The sequence below is a fragment of the Boleophthalmus pectinirostris genome, unplaced genomic scaffold (assembly GCF_026225935.1).
Source record: "Boleophthalmus pectinirostris isolate CB_2022bp ecotype Guang Dong unplaced genomic scaffold, ASM2622593v1 HiC_scaffold_21, whole genome shotgun sequence".
NCBI classification, from domain to species: domain Eukaryota; kingdom Metazoa; phylum Chordata; class Actinopteri; order Gobiiformes; family Gobiidae; genus Boleophthalmus; species Boleophthalmus pectinirostris.
In genome coordinates this window covers 33,876,846-33,896,192 of record NW_026571175.1, presented here as the reverse complement: position 1 = coordinate 33,896,192, position 19,347 = coordinate 33,876,846, and the positions used below count along the sequence as shown (strand labels likewise).

At 37.9% G+C, this 19,347-nt stretch overlaps 2 protein-coding genes across 2 annotated transcripts in view; one reads left to right on the top strand and one right to left on the bottom strand.

Moving 5' to 3' along the window:
- The window catches only part of gabbr1b (gamma-aminobutyric acid (GABA) B receptor, 1b), a 654,324-nt gene that overhangs the window by 26,891 nt on the left and 608,086 nt on the right, over positions 1 to 19,347 (top strand). The window contains exons 4-5 of the mRNA XM_055157144.1: positions 16,238 to 16,423; positions 16,499 to 16,516. Coding sequence (XP_055013119.1) covers positions 16,238 to 16,423; positions 16,499 to 16,516 — 204 coding nt within the window. The remainder of the gene's footprint in view (positions 1 to 16,237; positions 16,424 to 16,498; positions 16,517 to 19,347) is intronic.
- On the bottom strand, positions 610 to 2,600 carry LOC129410046 (tripartite motif-containing protein 60-like). The gene has a single exon (XM_055157145.1). The coding sequence runs from the start codon at positions 2,592 to 2,594 to the stop codon at positions 951 to 953; it is 1,644 nt and encodes a 547-aa protein (XP_055013120.1). The 5' UTR covers positions 2,595 to 2,600; the 3' UTR covers positions 610 to 950.

Sequence of the window (19,347 nt, the reverse complement as noted above, 5' to 3'; positions counted from 1 at the left end):
AGCTGGTGCACTCTCACCGACACAAGAGCAGGGAGCAGAGTCACGTGACCACATCAGACAGAGACTCCTTAAATGAAAGTCATAAATCATGAATGAATGTTAAATTATTCTGATTAAACATTACATTACACAACATGGCTGTTATTTTACAGAGTAATAAAGCACATAGACTTCACCTTAACTGAAATAACTGGACGTCTTGTTTACTTTTCACCTTCTTATATCATCAGAAATGGTTCCTGGAGATTTGTGTGAAAAATATACTGTAAAGCTCTGGAACATTTACTGATACTGGCAGTTTAATAGACACTGTATAAAAAAAACAAAAAAACTTGCCCCCTGCTGTATGCAGTCAGTAGTGCATGCACGAAAATGAGACACAGCTGTACACAAGCCCAAGGAGTGGTTCAACTGGAGCATGCAACCTAGTTAAAGCTGTGAGGTACAGGCATCTTTAGGTACCGGTTTTAAAAAGACCCCCCTTTTAGAAATACTATTAAATGATGTGAAATTGATAAAATGGGAAACAAGATGTGTTCTAATGTGCAGATGTTGTAGCCTCACAGCTAAATCACTTATGTCAATGTATAAACACACAAAAAACACTGATTTAATTTAAGTTTGTGATTTTATTTTCTACAATCCACATTTCTAAGATGTCAGTTTACATTAAGCAAAATAACAGAGACAAATGGTTGAATCATTCAAATAAAGCAAATAAAAATCCCCAATACTGATGTAAAAATAAATTCATAGCTTAATTAATGTACAGTTGATTAGCTGCAGAAATCCACTTTTCCCGTCAATCTTGAAGTTTTGTAAATCTAGTAAAGGTCTCTGGCTTTCTTCTACTTTTGATAATGTTTACATTCTAATGTACAACAATAATCCATGATCTCTGAAACTCTGATAAAGTTTGTTAAATAAAACCTTTCATAGGGGGTTGTCCGTTAAAGATATTTAGTTGTGTATGGTGGCTCTGTCTTGATGCTGCTCTCTTTGACACACATTTTAGCTGTTACCCCATAATAATAAACCCCCAGTCCAGCGTAGAGCGGCTGGGTGAATCCTGGCTCAAATTTACGGATGAGTTTATTGGTCTGAGAGACTTGGTAAAAACACAGAGTGCCTGCTTTGTGATCCAGGAACACTCCCACTCTGTTGGACTCACAGGGCGACAGGAATGTTATGTCTCCTCTGTTTTTGTAGACGTAGCCCTTTTTGGTAGAACATTCAAGCACCCAAGACTTGTCATCGTTCCCAAACAAACTGTCTGGTCCTTCTCTTTTAATATCATTGTACGCCACTCCAACAGAAACCCCCAGTCCACTCCATTCCACCTCCCAGTAGCAGCGGTCAGGAAGAGGATCAGTGGTCAGAACTTGAGCTTTGCTCAGGAATCGGTCCATAAAAGGGAAGTATGGCTGTGCCTCTTTTACGTAGGTGACTCTTGTTTTGTTTTCAGACAGTGTCAGGTGCTCATTGGCTGTGTTTGGATCTAACATAAGTGGAACTGAATAATTACAGAATTCCTCATTTGTTTTTGGACATTGTGGGTTCCCAAGAAGCATCTTTGGTCCCATCTTTGGGTGGGTGGGTTCCCAAGAACCTTCTTTGGTGAATAATTGAGTGCAAGTGTCTTTAAATTTATGTATTTCTTGTAATAGACGTTTTGTTACATTTTGAAAGTCATGTAAAGTTGGCAGGCTGATTCTGTCAGACAACTCACCACATTCAGAAGAGGTGGGACAATTGTCCAGAAACTGTTCGTAACTGTCTTTATGCAAAAGCTGCTGATTGCTGCTTTCCAGCCTCTTCTTCTGGACATCTTTCTCCCTCAATAATTCCTTGAGCTTAAGGCTCTCAGAGATTTGTTGTTGTCTTATTTTGTCTGTCAACTTTAAACTCATGTCTTTAAAGAGCATTGCCATTTTCTCATTTTCTCTCACCAGTTGATCAGCTGTCTTGTCCAGGTCTTGTAGCTTTTGTTGGAGCAGAACTATGTCCTTCTCGATCTCCTGAATAACATGGTCTTTTCTGTGCCGCTCGGCTTCCATCTGCTTTCTCCTGTGTCTCATCTCTTCCTCTACAGACACTGTGTCATGGCCTTTATGTTTGCCCAGGTGGCAGAGGTAACAGATGAACTGCTGGTCTGTCCGGCAGAAGATCTTCTTTTCCTCATTGTGCTGAAAACACATATTATCCTGTTGGGTCCCGCATGAGTCTAGGAGCCTTTGCTTCTCTGGTGGTTGGTCACGGAAATCTGCTACAGGAGGTTTGGAAGATTGTTTGTTTTGGAAAATTCTTCGTTTTGTGCCCATGCCACTGGCCACAGCCTTAGTCTTCTTTAAATCTTTCACTAAATCTGCCAGCAACATGTTCTTTGTCCAAGGAGTTTTTTTGGGGAAGGTTTTCCAACATATTGGACAGCTTACATACTGCTGTTTAGTCTTTCTCTCATTATCCCAGTGTTTTCTAATACAGCTCTGGCAGAAGTTGTGTCCACAGGGAATAATAACCGGTTCCTTCAGTAGTTCTGAACAGATGAAACAGGAGAATTTCTCTTGATCTGACCGGACTTCTTGTTGTGCCATTGTCTCTCTGTGTCCCTGACTGACACTGTGTCACTGAGCGGCAGTGTTTTTAATGACATGTAAGGAAGGCGTGGTTTTCATGTAAATAGATTCACAGGCCCATCCTGCACTGTAGCTCTGACTCTCAGACTGAACAGAACAGAAACAAATACAAGAAATGGAGAAGCGCATGAAAAGATGTCATCAAAAACAAAGATAAATATTTCTGTAAATGTATCAGAATTTGCCACAGAGGTTATTTCTCATGTACAGTCCCTGAACAGATGAAACATGGTCACAATAAAACACAACAAGAAGAATTATACCATTGCAGCCATTATAAACCAGATAAACAATAAAAAAATCTCATAAAATACAGTATGGTGTCTGATCAGTGAATAGTTTTGGTGACTCACTGATACCAACACCAGTGTCATACGAGCACAACCTTATTTAAGATTGAAATAGAAACTTGAAGAGAATAATCACCTTAACCTCACCTTAAACAACCTTAGACTTAGACCTAAACTTTATTGGGATGGGGTGTTGGACTGTTAAAACACTGGCAGACTACGTCAAACTTATAGTGGAAATTCCTGTTGGCGTAGTCATGTGCATTCCTCTTTAATAACATAATGATCAAACAATTAACTTAATAACTTTATTATATCATTGTTAACTATAAGTTCAAAGTTTATTGTCAATTCTTTGTACAAAGATCATACAAAGAATCTAAATTATGTTTCTCACTATCCCATGTGTAATGAATAAATAAATAAATAATAAATGTTAAATAATGCAAATTGCAAAAGTAAATATATATAAATATAATTAATTCATAATTATCTGGAATGATATTTGGGTACATGACGTGTGGGGGTGTAACGTCTTTTTTTTTTCTGACCTGCAGTGACGCACCTTTGTAGCAACATCTGTAAATTTTTTTCCAATACAAATCAGTTTTACAACAATTGTAAAAAAGCCTTTTCACAAACATCAAACATTTTTGTGTAACTCTTTTAATATTACACATTTTGTGTAATTCAGTGTATTTCTCATACACTGAAGTAATAATAATAATAATGATGATACTAATACTTATTATTATTATCATAATTATAATAATAGCAGCGTTTTTGTGGATACTCAAATACACTTTATGACCACTAAATGGTCACATTTTTTCTATAGCGCTTTTCCACCTTCAAGGCACTCAAAGCGCTTTACAACAAGGAACCACTCACCCATTCACACACACATTCATACACCAGTGTACGCAGACACTGTGGGCAAGGTGGGTTAAGTGTCTTGCCCAAGGACACAACAACAGCAACAGCATTCATCTGTGGGAGCTGGAATCACACCAGCCAACCTGTGGGTCAGTGGTTCTGACCACTCAACCTGTGATGTTTTATGTTGAGAGCTGGATTCGAACCACCAACCTTCAGATCAGTGGGCGAATGCTCTTCCAACTGAGCTACTGCCGCCTCATTATTGTTATTCATTCACTCTATACCTGGTGGTTGTAAGTCACCATTGTAGCCACAGCTGCCCTGGGGCAGACTGACGGAAGTGAGGGTGTCAATCTGCACCATCGGCCCCTCCTGCCAACACCATCACTCATGTCACCCCACTTTCATACTAGGCAATGTGGGTGAAGTGTTTTGCCTAAAGACACAATGACAGTTTTTGTGACTGGTGCCTCCTGTGGCTCCTGATTGTCCCTGTGTCTCCCATCCAAGTTCTGACCAGACTCAGCCTTGCTGAGCTTCTGAGATCTGACGGGGTCAGACTTGTTGGACTTGTTTGGGGAGTTCAGTGGTTGCCCTCGTCCCATTTGGCTGCTGACGTACATGTCTGACCTACATGTCTGCAATTATTTCACTTTGTCACCTAATCAAGCACCCAGACATGTAAATCATAAAAGGAAACTGTAACCCACTTATTTTCAGTTACAAAAACAAAACAAAAACGTTCTGAGGTAAATCAGAATCACAAATGATAAAAAGAATTACCGTATTTTCTGGACGAAAGAGCGCACCTGTATAAAAGCCGCATCCGCTCTGTTTTTAAAAATAACGATATACAAGCCGCACCAGGCTATAAGCCGCAGATATCTATGTTGAAAAATTTGATATTTACTGCATGTACAGAACGATTTTGTACTGTAAATGTACATGTATGTACCTGAACAGATTCTTTAAACAGTGTCTTTTAACACGGCAACAGCTTTGCTAATTAAAACGGAACAGAACCAAGAGAAAATAACCGGTATTTATTTACCTTAATTTCTCTTGTGTTTGAAACCACAAGTCACTTTAATCATCTTCGCTGAAACCCATGAAGTCCTCTTCTTCAGTTTCGGAGTTGAACAGCCTCAGAAGCGCTTCGTCACATCTGTCTCCATCAGTTTCGCTCTCCGTGCCACTGTCATCCTCCGGTGAAGTTGGCTCTGAAGGGACGCCGTTCTCTTCGCATAGTAGTCCAGCCTTTCGGAACCCCTTGGTGATGGTGGATTCTTTCACAGCACTCCACGCTGTTAGGATCCACTGACAGACATCAGAAAAGGATGCTTTTCGCATGCGGCCAGTTTTTGTGAATGACTTTTCGCCACTTGTCATCCAAGTCTCCCACTCAACCCGGAGAGCGGCTTTAAATGCCCGATTCACACTGATGTCAAGTGGCTGCAAATACTTTGTTGTACCTCCAGGAATCACAGCTGGAATGGAGTTTGTTTTCTTGATCGCTGCTTTCACAGAATCTGTGATGTGGGCCCTCATGCTATCCAAAACAAGCAGCGCTTTTTTCTGGTGAAAAAATCCTCCCGAGCGCTTGCCGTAGCACTCCGTTAACCATTCCTTCATTTGGCCTTCCATCATCCACCCTTTGGTATTAACTTTGACCACAATGCCTTTCGGAAGTTGTTCTTTCGGCATAGTTATCCGCTTAAAAATCACCATTGGAGGAAGTTTTTGTCCGGATGCCGTGCATGCCAGAACGCAGGTGAAGTGCGTTCTCTCGTGGCCAGTTGTTTTCAACAACACGGATGATGCACCTGTCTTGTTAACAGTCCTGGTTAGAGGCAGATCAAACGTCAAAGGTACTTCATCCATATTTATGATGTCGTCTGGTCTGATGGAGTTTTCTTGTATCTTTGTTTCAACGAATTTGTGGAAATTTTCAACTTTTTCCTGATAGTCAGCGGGGAGTTGCTGACAGAGAGTGGTCCGTGCCCTAATGGACAGGTTTTTACGTCTCATAAATCGGAAACACCATGACGACCCAGCTTTAAAATCTTCAAAATTCATTTCGCGGGCAATTGTTTTGGCTTTCAGTCGGATCTGTACAGTGGATACACCTTGGCCACCTGCTCTCTGTGTGTTCACCCAGTCCTCCAGGACATTTTCAAGTTCAGGCCACCTGCTTTTATGTCCTCTGAAAGCCTTTTTTGACTTTTGGCATTGTATGAGCTCTTCACGCTGACGCCTCCATCGTCTCACCATAGATTCATTGATGCTAAGCTTGCGTGCAGCAGCGCGGTTTCCTTCCTGGATAGCAAGATCGATGGCCTTCAGCTTAAAACGTGCATCATACGAACTTCTTCGTGCCATTTCCATGATGAAGGAGCGAGGATTTTAAAATAATTACTAATTGGTAATTTCTCGTGCGTGTTCTATCTGCTGAAGAAAAAGTACCGTATTCTTCTTTGCATTGATTTTTCGTCTATCTTATTTTTTATTCTAATTCCGGTTAGAGCGCCCCTAGCGGTGGAAGAAAAATCCACAGAATAGCCGCACCTTTATTTAAGCCTCATGGTTCAAAATCTAGGGAAAAAGTAGCGGCTTTTCGTCCAGAAAATACGGTACTTATATATTAAGTGGGAAAAAAACTGAGGCACTCAAAAAGTACAAAATAATTAAAAGCCTTTAATACCACATGGCAGATAAAGTTCAAATACGCCAACGCGTTTCGGCCCTTCGGCCTTCATCAGGGCAAACTCGAGATGGTTATCACAGAGCAGATTTAAAGTAATAGGTGTAGGTCACATGTTCACAGTGGGCTGGCCCACAGTCCCCTAGATGCATGATGGGACATGTAGGCCTAACAAACCTTAATTATAGGCTAAACAAATTCAAATACAATAATACAAGACATAAATGGTGCAAATCCCAACAACCAATACATAGAAAGATACATTATATGAAAATAGTATAAAAGTATAAAAAGATACATAGTGTAAGGATATATATAGAGTGCGATAACTCAAAAGTGCTTCAGCTATAGTTTGTATAATATATTTAAGGGCTAGTCTTAAATAATTTCAAGAAGACAGGGATATAGAACAAGGATCGATTACACATTTAAAGCTTGTAGTTTTAAAGGAAGGGGGAGAAATCTAACTCTCCATTGAGTCCTGGAAACTGTGTGGCCTTGAGAGTGTAGATCCAGGTTTCTCTCTGTAATAGTTTTTTCAGTCTATCTCCTCCTCTTATTGTTTCTTTAATATGTTCAGTTGCACAGACTTTTAGGCTTTTACAGCTGCCATGGTTGACTTCTCTGTAATGCACGGCCAGAGGATACAGGGGGTTATATGTCCTTATAGCCTGTTTATGTTCAGCCAGTCTGTTTTTCAATTTGCATTTTGTTCGGCCTACGTAAAAACGACCACATGGGCATTCAAGTCTCTATACTACATAGGTAGTGTTACAATTAATTAATGTTCTAATATATAAACTTTGACCTGAGTTAATGTCCATGAATAAGTTCGTCTGTTGTACATGTTCACAAAACGTGCAGTTACCACATCTGTAGCAACCAGCCTTAGTGTCCAACCATGTCTTTTGTTTCAAAGCAGGGAGAGAACTGTTCACTCGTCGATCACTGAGCGTAGGGGCTTTTCTAAAGGTGATGGTGGGGGTCTCTGGGAGAGCGTCTCTTAGGGTGCTGTCGCTTCTTAATATACTCCAGTTCTGTTTGATTATTTGTTTGATTCGGTTTGCTTCAGTGCCATATTCAGTTACAAAATACACTTGATTAGTACTCACATTTTTCTTTGGTTTCTGAGTCAATAGTTCTTCTCTATTAAGACTTTTGGCTCGATTGTAGGCTAAAGACAAAGTACTGTCTGTGTAGCCTCTGTTTTTGAATCTACAGCTCATATCTTGAGCATTTTTTTCAAAGTTAGACTCAGTATCACATATATATACTTATATATTAATTGCATGTGTTTGTGTGTTTGGTATATGTTGTTTTTAGAATAGTATTTCAACTCTCTGACCATAAGTAATATCTGATTAAATTTATTTATGGTCAGTTTATCTTTGTCCACCGAATCTGTACTTTCAGTAATTCCACCAACCTGCTCAGGGACTACAGGTGTAAATTATCATTTGTGATATTTCTTATTTCTTATTGATTTATTTGTAAAGGAACAGCACATATTAATGAAGATTTAAAATGTAAATATGTAAAAATTATAGCCAACATGGCTAATTTCCATCTTCAGACCCTCGGCAGGTTGATGTCAAATAATCTACAGAACAGGGAAAAATAGAACAACAATAACACAAAACACACACAACACCAGCACACTCAGTATACATACAGTTCATTTCAGAGAGTTCATTTGAAGTTCAAGGTCAATAATTAAAAGGTTAAACCAACAACCCCTCAATATATTAAAAATAATAATTTTGTTAAACATGGTGACACAGTTGGCCATTGAACACCCACTGTTTAACTTTAGAAAATGCTGCCAGTGTTGAAAGTTCTTGTATATGAGCAGGCACCGTGTTCCATATACGTATAACCTGGCACCAGCATCTCTCCTGTGACTTCTGTCTTGATTAATTTATTGTTTTGTACTGTTTCTGTACAAATAAAAAGCAGACCATACCATACAATTTCGTCTGGACTTAAAAAACAGAAAACAAAACTTAATTTCAAGGCCCTAAATAAAGTTTAGGGTCTTCAGCTGCACTCAGGAACGCTCAGTCTATCATTTTAAACTCAGCTTGTGTCGTTCAAGGAAGGCTTGGTTTGTCCTACCTGAGCAGTTCTCACTTTTAGCTTCACTGAGACTTGTGTTTGAGCTTTTCTGTTATTTTATTTAACTGCTTTGTGTGCTTAAATGGTTATATATTGATATATTTACGCTTACATAAAATAAAATGACCTATTAGTTTTATGTCATACGTCAGAGCAATTCCAATGTTATAAATGCTTTAAAAACGTCATCAAACCACATGAACCTGTCTTTCAGGAGTTTATTTTATAATGGGACAAGATCCACGTAATTGCATTTACAGGAAATGTCCACAGTCAAATGAAACAGAAACTTAAGGAGAATAATCACTCACCTTAAACAACCTTAGACTTAGACTTAAACTTTATTGATCCACAAGGGAAATTATTTGGACACAGGAGCTCACACATCACAATATAATATAATAACAAAGAGTAAAACATATAAATAGTAATAATAAATTCTAAATAAGTAGCAAAAACAATAGCAAGAGACAAGTGTCAAATAAGACATAATTACATAAATGTATATACAAGTCAATATTTACTAGGGGTGTCAAATTATCGCGTTAATTGCGATTAATTAATTACAGTCATATTTAGCGCGTTATGTTTTTTAATCGCGTTAATCTCATTTTTAATCTCTAACTTTAGTGTTTCTGTATGTGAGTTTCTTTATTATAAAACCTGTTTTTATGTGTTGTTGGGACAACAACAACACACACACACACAAAACACATTTATACATTTTTTTATTTCGGTAATTCCAATCATTGTCGGAAACCCACACAAAATGCGCGCAGTAAGAGCGATGTAAACGTCACATTGGCGGCGTCAGTCGCACAATGGACGAGGTCGAACAGCCAGTAGAACAGAGCAGCAGCGCACAGGTAAAAACACATTTGTGTTTTGGAAATTATTCAACCGACGTGAAATATAAAAGAAAATAACAAATATAAAATCGCCTGAAAACAACCTGCATAGGCTCATGATGTCTGCACTACTGTCCTATAGTGACCTGCCACATGAGGGGACACGCACACAAACACACAAACACAAACAAACACAAACAAACACACACCTTCATCATCGTCATTAACCTGTGAACGCGCGGACCACGTTTCCTTCCGTAGTTACTGCGTGGACACAGACGTGCTCCCGTGAGCCGCGTGTGGATCGTGTTTTCTCGCTACGCTGCGTAAACCGAGCTTCCTCCTGTGCACCTCTAAACCAGAACTAACACCAAGACTAAAACCAGGACTAAACCAGGACTAAACCAGGACTAAACCAGGACTAAACCAGAACTAAAACCAGGACTAAAACCAGGTCTAAACCAGGTCTAAACCAGGACTAAACCTGGACTAAACCTGGACTAAACCAGGACTAAACCAGAACTAACACCAGGACTAAAACCAGGACTAACCCTTTCCAGGACTAAACTAGGACTAAAGTAGGACTAAAGCAGGTCTAAACCAGGTCTAAACCAGGACTAAAACCAGGACTAAAACCAGTGATCTCATATATAAAGCATTTCTCTATCAATAATATTTTTAATCTGGTTAAGGAAAGACTGGACTTTTTATTGTTTTTAAGTCGACAAAAGTTATTATGTTCAGATTTCCTCGTCTTTGCTACTTTACAGCAAACAGTTTCTTATTCATGGAGACTTGGGCTCAACAGACAATTTGGAGAGATTTGTTAAACAATAAATTACTTTATAAAGTCACTTTTTTTGTTCTATATCAGTCTTTTGATCTGCCACAATAATGTAATAATGAATTTAAATGAAAATACCTAAAATTGAAGGCTTTTCTCAGCAATTTTTAGGTGAGATTAAAATGAGATTAATTAGATTAATTAATTACAGATCATAATTAATTAATCTCTCAATTTTTTTTATCGCATGACAGCACTAATATTTACATTTATATAATTATGCCTTATTTGACACATGGAGAGAATTCTGTCTTTTCATTTCACACATTTTATGAGAATAAATATCCTATTTTCTGATTAAGAGGAGTTTCCTTCATATGAAATATCAAAGCAGGAGCACACACTTGGACAGGGTGATAAATAAAGCCTCTTATAGGGGGTTTTCTGTTAAAGATATTTAGCTGTGTCTGGTGGCTCTGGCTTTATGCTGCTCTCCATCTCTTTGACACACATTTTAGCTGTTGCCCCATAAAATCTAACACCTGTCCAGCATAGAGCGGCTGGGTGAATCTGGTCTGGACTTTATGGATGAGTTTGTTGGTCTGAGAGACTTGGTAAAAACTCAGAGTGCCTGCTTTGATCCAGGAACACTCCCACTCTGCTGGACTCACACAGTGATAGAACTGTCGATTTTCTGTAATAATGTAGTAGATGTAGGCTTGATTTTTCTGGCATTTGAGCACCCAGGACTGACCATTTCTTCCAAAGACACTCTCAGGTCCATCTCTCTTTATGTCCTTATAGGCCACGGCAACATAGACGTAGAATCCAGTCCATTCCACCTCCCAGTAACAGCGAGAGGGAAGTGCATTCTTGCTCAACACTTGTTTTTTCTCTATAAACTTGTCTGGATGTGGAGGATGAGGCGGCTTATCTTTTACGCAGGTCACTTTAGTATTTTTTTCAGACAATACAAGTGCGTTATTGGCCGTGTTTTGATCCAAAGTCAGCTGATGCGAATAATGTAAAAACTCATCATTTGATTTAGGATTTTGTGGTAGGAGAACATCCACTTCAGTTACTGTTTGTGCCAGTTTTTGAAAACTCAAGTGCGATTCAGATCTGACATTGTGCTTGACACCTGCTCAAAGTACCTCAGAGGCCGAAATATGTCACAGTGTACACCCAGCATAAACCATAATAAAGGACTTTTCTATGTTTTTCTGTGCTTGTATCAATGTACATTCTGATTATGCTGCTATTAGTGATGCACCGATACACTTTACCTTTAATATTTACTACTTCACCTTTGAAGACTAAAATAAAGAAATTGGCAGTTGAAAACAGAAACAAGAAACAATTTACCAAAGGTTTAGTAAATAAAAGTGGCAGAAGTTGGGAAATGGAAACTATGACTTGGCTTTTCATGTGAAACGAAAGTGAAAACCACAAAGTCAGTCTCCTCCATTAAATCTCATCTTGTTTATGTAAACATTAAAAGATTATATTATGAAATTCCCATCAAGTAGTTTCAGGTGAAACCAGTAATGTCTTTTGAAACATAATAATATAATACTGTCTGCTCATAAACCACACGCAGACATATTTTTTGCTGTGGACATGGGCCTCATTTCTCATGTGTTTGCTCACGTACAAAACAAATGGTAACGGCCACATTTTTACACTGTGTGCATAATTATTAGGCAAGTTGCATTCATGAGGATTAATTTTATAACTGAATAACTACGGGGCTCTTGCTTGTTTTGCACTGGGCTAAACAGATGTTGGCAGATTTTGCTTTGGAGCTGACAGTGTGTCTCAGACATGAATTTATCTTCAGATCAATGTGATTAGAACTCGTGAGACCGGCTGTAGACTGGACTGTGACCTGAAATTCCTGTTCACTTTGGTTACTAATTATAGTTTTGTAATAAACATACACAGGTGTGTGTCTGAGAGATTGTTCTTCTGTGTAATGTAAAAAAAAAAGTATACATATATTGTTGAAAAAAAAGAAAAAGCCCTCAGAAGTTTATAGCTGGTGCACTCTCACCGACACAAGAGCAGGGAGCAGAGTCACGTGACCACATCAGACAGAGACTCCTTAAATGAAAGTCATAAATCATAAATGAATCTTAAATTATTCTGATTAAACATTACATTACACAACATGGCTGTTATTTTGCAGAGTAATAAAGCACATAGACTTCGCCTTAACTGAAATAACTGGACGTCTTGTTTACTTTTCACCTTCTTATATCATCAGAAATGGTTCCTGGAGATTTGTGTGAAAAATATACTGTAAAGCTCTGTAACATTTACTGATACTGGCAGTTTAATAGACACTGTATAAAAAAAAAACAAAAAAACTTGCCCCCTGCTGTATGCAGTCAGTAGTGCATGCACGAAAATGAGACACAGCTGTACACAAGCCCAAGGAGTGGTTCAACTGGAGCATGCAACCTAGTTAAAGCTGTGAGGTACAGGCATCTTTAGGTACCGGTTTTAAAAAGACCCCCCTTTTAGAAATACTATTAAATGATGTGAAATTGATAAAATGGGAAACAAGATGTGTTCTAATGTGCAGATGTTGTAGCCTCACAGCTAAATCACTTATGTCAATGTATAAACACACAAAAAACACTGATTTAATTTAAGTTTGTGATTTTATTTTCTACAATCCACATTTCTAAGATGTCAGTTTACATTAAGCAAAATAACAGAGACAATGGTTGAATCATTCAAATAAAGCAAATAAAAATCCCCAATATTGATGTAAAAATAAATTCATAGCTTAATTAATGTACAGTTTGATTAGCTGCAGAAATCCACTTTTCCCGTCAATCTTGAAGTTTTGTAAATCCAGTAAAGGTCTCTGGCTTTCTTCTACTTTTGATAATGTTTACATTCTAATGTACAACAATAATCCATGATCTCTGAAACTGATAAAGTTTGTTAAATAAAACCTTTCATAGGGGGTTGTCCTTTAAAGATATTTAGTTGTGTCTGGTGGCTCTGTCTTGATGCTGCTCTCTTTGACACACATTTTAGCTGTTACCCCATCATAATAAACTCCCAGTCCAGCGTAGAGCGGCTGGGTGAATCCTGGCTCAAATTTACGGATGAGTTTATTGGTCTGAGAGACTTGGTAAAAACACAGTGCCTGCTTTGTGATCCAGGAACACTCCCACTCACTCTTAATTTCAAGAATCTAAATCTAGTTTAGGGTTTTCAGCTGCACCCAGGAATGCGCTCAGTCTATCATTTTAAACTCAATATTTTTGGATTTTGACCAAAGAAGTGCAGCTTGTGTGGTTCAAGGACAGAAGTTAAGGACAGTTGGATCTGCTTGGTTTATCCTACCTGAGTTCTCCTCACTTTTAACTGCACTGAGACTGTGTTTGAGCTTTTCTGTTATTTTATTTAACTGCTTCATGTGCTTAAATTGTATGTTGATATATTTACTCTTACATAAAATAAAATTACCTATCCTGAACTTTTTGTCATTCGCAACAGCAATTACAGTGTCATAATTTATTTAGTTTAATTCTTCTTGCACTTTGACACAGCAGCTCTGAATTTAATTATACTGTGCAATGACAATAAAGACTTTCTATTCTGTTCTATTGTATTCTATAAAATGCTTTAAAAACGTCATCAAAACTACACAAACCTGTTTTTAATAACAAGACAAGCCCCACGTAATTGCATTTACAGGAAATGTCCACAGTCAAATTAAATAGAAACTTAAGGAGAATAAACACTCACCTTAAACAACCTTAGACTTAAACTTAAACTTTATTGATCCACAAGGGAAATTACGTGGACACAGGAGCTCACACATCACAATATAATATAATAACAAAGAGCAAAACATATGAATGGTAATAATAAATTCTAAATAAGTAGCAAAAAAGATAACAAGAGACGTGTCAAATAAGACATAATTACATAAATGTATATACAATTCAGTATTTACATTTATATAATTATGCCTTATTTGATACATGGAGAGAATTCTGTCTTTTCATTTCACACGTTTTATGAGAATATATATCCTATTTTATGATTACAAGGAGTTTCCTTCATATAAAATATCAAAGCAAGAGCACACACTTGGGCAGGGTGATATAAATGAGGAATTTGTAGGCTTGGGACGATTTCCACAAGACGAGACATGAGATTGGATTTACGAGAACGAGACAAGACGAGATTTTGACATAATTTACTATAAATAAATTATGCAATCCAGTTCCCATTTTATTCTCACTGTTTTTGATTTTACTCGATTTATTAGTTTTTCTGTAGCACTGCTTTTTGCGATTACAGCTTCTTTTTTTATCCAATCCAAACGTAAAAACATGGGAAAAAATCTCTCATAATTTTCAGCATCTGTGCACAATTTTGTGGCAATTTTATCTCGTAAGATCTTGTGGCACCAGATCTTGTCCCGTCTCTAGAATTTTGTGATGGCAACATAAAAGGCAATGTAATTGACAAGAAATTTAATACTTAAATATGTGAATGTTTTCATAGACTGTGTGGATTCTGAGCTTATTATTATGATGTAGGGACATGTAAGTGTTGTGTAGTTTTAAAGTTAACACTTACCTTTTACCTTCTGTAGAGACTGGAATTTCCACAGCTGAAATTATCCAAATGAGTCTAGGGAAGGTGTATGGAGTTTAAAAACACAGTGGAGCACTTCCTGTATTACCACATGACATCACAAGGTGGAACAGCGTGTTTTCTGTTTGAGATGAACTCACCCTAAATATAAAAATAACAAATATACTAGTGTATTAGTTTGGGTACATTTTTTTGATGAGGAAACAACATTGTAACACAGAAAATAACTCAATATAGGCCTTCTCAGTCAAAATTATTCACTCAGTACTAGAATTTCTGTGCATTTATTATTTTTGTAGGCTATAGAGGCTTTGCACCGTCACGTGTCCCCATGGCATCGGTATCTACACCGGGCACGATATGCCATTGACTTCAGCAGCATCGGAGAAACATGGGCAGGTTTTGTTGTGTATTTGGTTGTTCTAGACGCTCTGAAAGGGATAAAACGATTCATTTCTTCACTGTTCCTCTGGAAATGACTCATCAGGAGCTCAAACAAGGGAATTATCGAAAAAAAAAGACAGGAATTATGGTTAGAGAACATAAACCACGAAGAGATTTCCAATGGTACCATCAAGACACACTCACGTCACTTTCATCAAGGTATTTGTTATTTAAATAGTTTCATAGCTTATTTAATGAGAGAAGCACATTTACTGAACTAAAATGTAAAAAGAAAACATTTGCAGTGTGAGTGGCAGTAGAAACTGTATCTTCCAGCGCACATATAAACATGTCACTCGTCGTAGGACCCATGTTTTCTTTATTGTCTTGTTTATCCACAACTATGTCTTCTAGAATTAATCGCTTTTTGTGAGCGGATCTTTCTAACGTTCGTGAGGATCTTTTCATGGCCGATTCTTTCGAGGTTCGGCTCACAGACTCTTCGACTCGTGCGTCATGTTGATCACAGGAGCCCAGTGTGAGTTCTTTGAATCGTAAACTAGTGCAGGTTTTCCTGGATAAATTAATGACTCTTTGTTCAGTAAATGTGTTTCTTTCATTAAATAAGCTATGAAACAATTTAAATAGCGAATACCTTGATGATTGATGGTTTATTTTTGCTAGCTATAATCCACGTCTTTTTTTCAATAATTCCCTTGTTTGAGCTCCTGATGAGTCATTTCCAGAGGAACAGTGAAGAAACGAATCGTTTTATCCCTTTCAGAGCGTCTAGAACAACCAAATACACAACAAAACCTGCCCATGTTTCTCCGATGCTGCTGAAGTCAATGACATAGTGTTGCCCGGTGTCATGGCGGCGTAGGTACCGTTGATATAGGGGTCACGTGACGGTGCAAAGCCTCTATTGATTTATAGATTTATGTTTCTTATGGTCCTGTCCCTGTCCCCAGTGCTGCTGTGTCCCCGCATGTGGACGTCTCTGGAGAACGGCCGGGTGACGTCGTGGCCCCCGGGTCCACCGACGGAGGGCGCCACGCTGCACTACAGCTGCCTGCCCGGCTTCATCCTCGTGGGACGCAACTCCACGCAGTGCAACAAGATGGGCAAATGGGACAGTCCCAAGCCCGTGTGCCACTGTAAGAATCTAACTCTGCTCATAATACATCTGCTTATCTTTTAGACTAATATCTTTCTCTTGTTCATTTTTGTAGACGATCGTCACTACAGAGGTAAGTGAGAGTTATTATTTCAGCACAAAGACTCTAACAACAAGTAAAATATATGAAAGAGATTTGTTGTTAGCCTAATAGCATAATAACTGGGTTTCACGTGACGTCACAGGGCTACGTTTGTCAGCACGCAAAATCAGATGGAGGGCAGGAAGTGAACAGACTGGAGGAACATGCCGATGTGTTGTGTAGTTTACAGCTGTGCCAATTGTTCTAACCGAGAGAAGGAAAAGCGATTTTTTATTTTTTTTTTTTTTAGAGTACAGAATATAGTCGTCCACAAAGGTCAGAAATGGGAAAAACCGACAGAACATCGCCGTAAAAAGTGGATTACAAACCTGTTTGTGGTCGGGAGGAGCAGAATTCGCTAATGTTCGTGTCTGCAGTGACCAGTTTGACAAAGGTTTGTTACAAAGCTAAATTGTTTTTGTGGTTTACCTAAACATAAACGAATCATTAACGACTAACGACGTTTGTTGACATTAAATAGTTCAGATAGAGGTCACTGCCGATACACTGCAGTTGTTTCCATAACGTCTATACACATAAAATAAGAGAAACACTCACCCCGGCGAAAACCAAATAATAATCATCATTTAGGCGTTTTGCACCAAGGTTGTGGACCCATCCACTGAAAAAAAAGTTCTGTGCCTCCAAACTTTTGTACATCTTCATCTGTTGTCTGGTGTAGAACGATGTCTGAAGAGCTAAATAGTTCGTGATCTCCTCTGCCTCAACTGTCGGCAAATCTTTTACTTCGGTTGAAAATTCTCTCATTTTCAATAAGATCGGGGTCACGCCCAATATATTTGTCGACTAACTGCTCGTACTTTTGCCTCGCTACTGGCTCTAAATCCTTACAATAAGAACTCTTCTCCATATCTGTGTTCTCCAGAGCCGCGTTTGTCGTGTTTGTCCTCACTTCCTGCCCTCCACCTGAAATTCACGCATCATCATGATCATGTGACTGAAACCCTCCTATTAGGTCATTTTTTTGGCCAAATTCTAATATCTGCCTGACTTTACGATGTGCTTGCTTAAAAATGTGCTTTTTCTTGTTTTCTGAAAACATTCAAATATGACTTGGGCAACTATGATATTAGTCTAACAATATTGTTTTTATAATTTTTTTTAATAACTTTGTTTTTATTAGTTTTAAGTAACATTTCAAAACATACAAAAACAATAGAAAATCAAAAATAATGTAACAACAGACTGGTGCTTATTTAAACACGCATTTAGTATAGACATTTTTATGTACTATGTTGTTTTACTGGTGACATTTATGAACACATTCCACTTTCCCATTGCTCATCGTATTTGTACCTTTAAATTTAAGATTATATGTCACTGAAATATTCTCCACAATCCTGATCCAGTCTTGTTGTTATAACCAATTCTTTGTAATTCCCTTTTTAGATGCAGCTAAAACAATTTTTGTCAAATACATGTCCTCCTTCCTTACTACATCAGATATATTTCCCAGATACATCACCAGACGTGTTCGGAATTCCATATCCCAGAATACTCGTTAAGGTTGTGTGTACGCAATAGGCGAGTTTCACTGTTGACGAAACACGAGCGATGGAAAGATTGCGGCGCACAGTTTTAGAAATAATGAGGAGCGGACGTATTTCATGGATAAGTTTAGAGAAAGTGACTTTTATAGATTTCAAAAGTGATGATGAAGTTGGTTATAAAGTGGAAAACAGCGATAGAGACGGACTTTCGGAGAGTGAAACTTACAAAGGTGAGAATGTCAGTGATGTGTCTGTGTGGAGTCCTGCGATATCTGAACAAACTATCTGGGACTTTACACTCGATTATGAACCAAAATTGTCCTGAAATCTGGATGTTGCTCTTTGAAATATTTCAGTCTTTTTTTTTCCCAAGATGACATGTATAACAGAATCGCTACAGAAACAAACGCTTATGCGGAGCTCTGCGCACACGAGAAAGTAACCAAGATGACAAATACTGGACACACACTGACGGAGAAGAGTTTTATTATTATATTATTATATTATAATAAGCTAAATTAGTTGATTAAGTTAAATGGAAAATACAAATTAGGTGCACACAGGTGAACAACAGGTAAAAACAGGTGCACACTTGGCTTTACTGTATCTGATGATATGAAATCTGTTTAAATGCTTTGACAAATATATTTTGATTTTTTGTTGTTGTTGAATATAGTACTCAGAACATGCAAATATCAGATGCTGAATGTAGTTTTCGATTTTGCACCTGACCAGGTAAACTCTCATTTACAGTGAGCTGTTATAAACCTGTAAATGATTTGAATCACATTTAAACATCCATAAACGAAGAGTTCAGAGTCTAAGTTTCCAGAGATAACAAATCTGTCTGTGTTTCAATTAAGTTCATGAGTGTGAAAATCATTTATGATCACTTGTGGAAGTCTGTTTTCTTTTATGCAGTTATGCTCTATGTTTAGCCCTAGTCATGTATGTATGGCTTGTTCCTAGTGGGCGTCCAAGGGGGAAAGAGTTAATAAATCTCATGTTTAACAATAACACACTAAATATCACATATTATGCTACATTTTTTCTCCTGTTTTATTCTTGCCACATCATCAAAAACACACTTGGACTTGTATTTTTTTTCATTCACTTTTGTTTCATGAAACTCAAAAATGCTCAGTTCACATTTTGCGTGTTTAGTTGCGTCATAGATAAACTCTGGACTTCTCCTGAGTCCAGTTTTAAAAACCATTTCCGGATTATGCGGTCAAAAGCATGGCTCTATCAGCGCAGCATTTACAGGAAATAAGGACTGAACTTTGGAAATGTTAATTCCAGTTGCTGACA

Bases quoted from the DNA above. Each gene is read 5' to 3' on its own strand.
- LOC129410046 (XM_055157145.1), bottom strand. From the start codon at position 2,594: ATGGCACAACAAGAAGTCCGGTCAGATCAAGAGAAATTCTCCTGTTTC.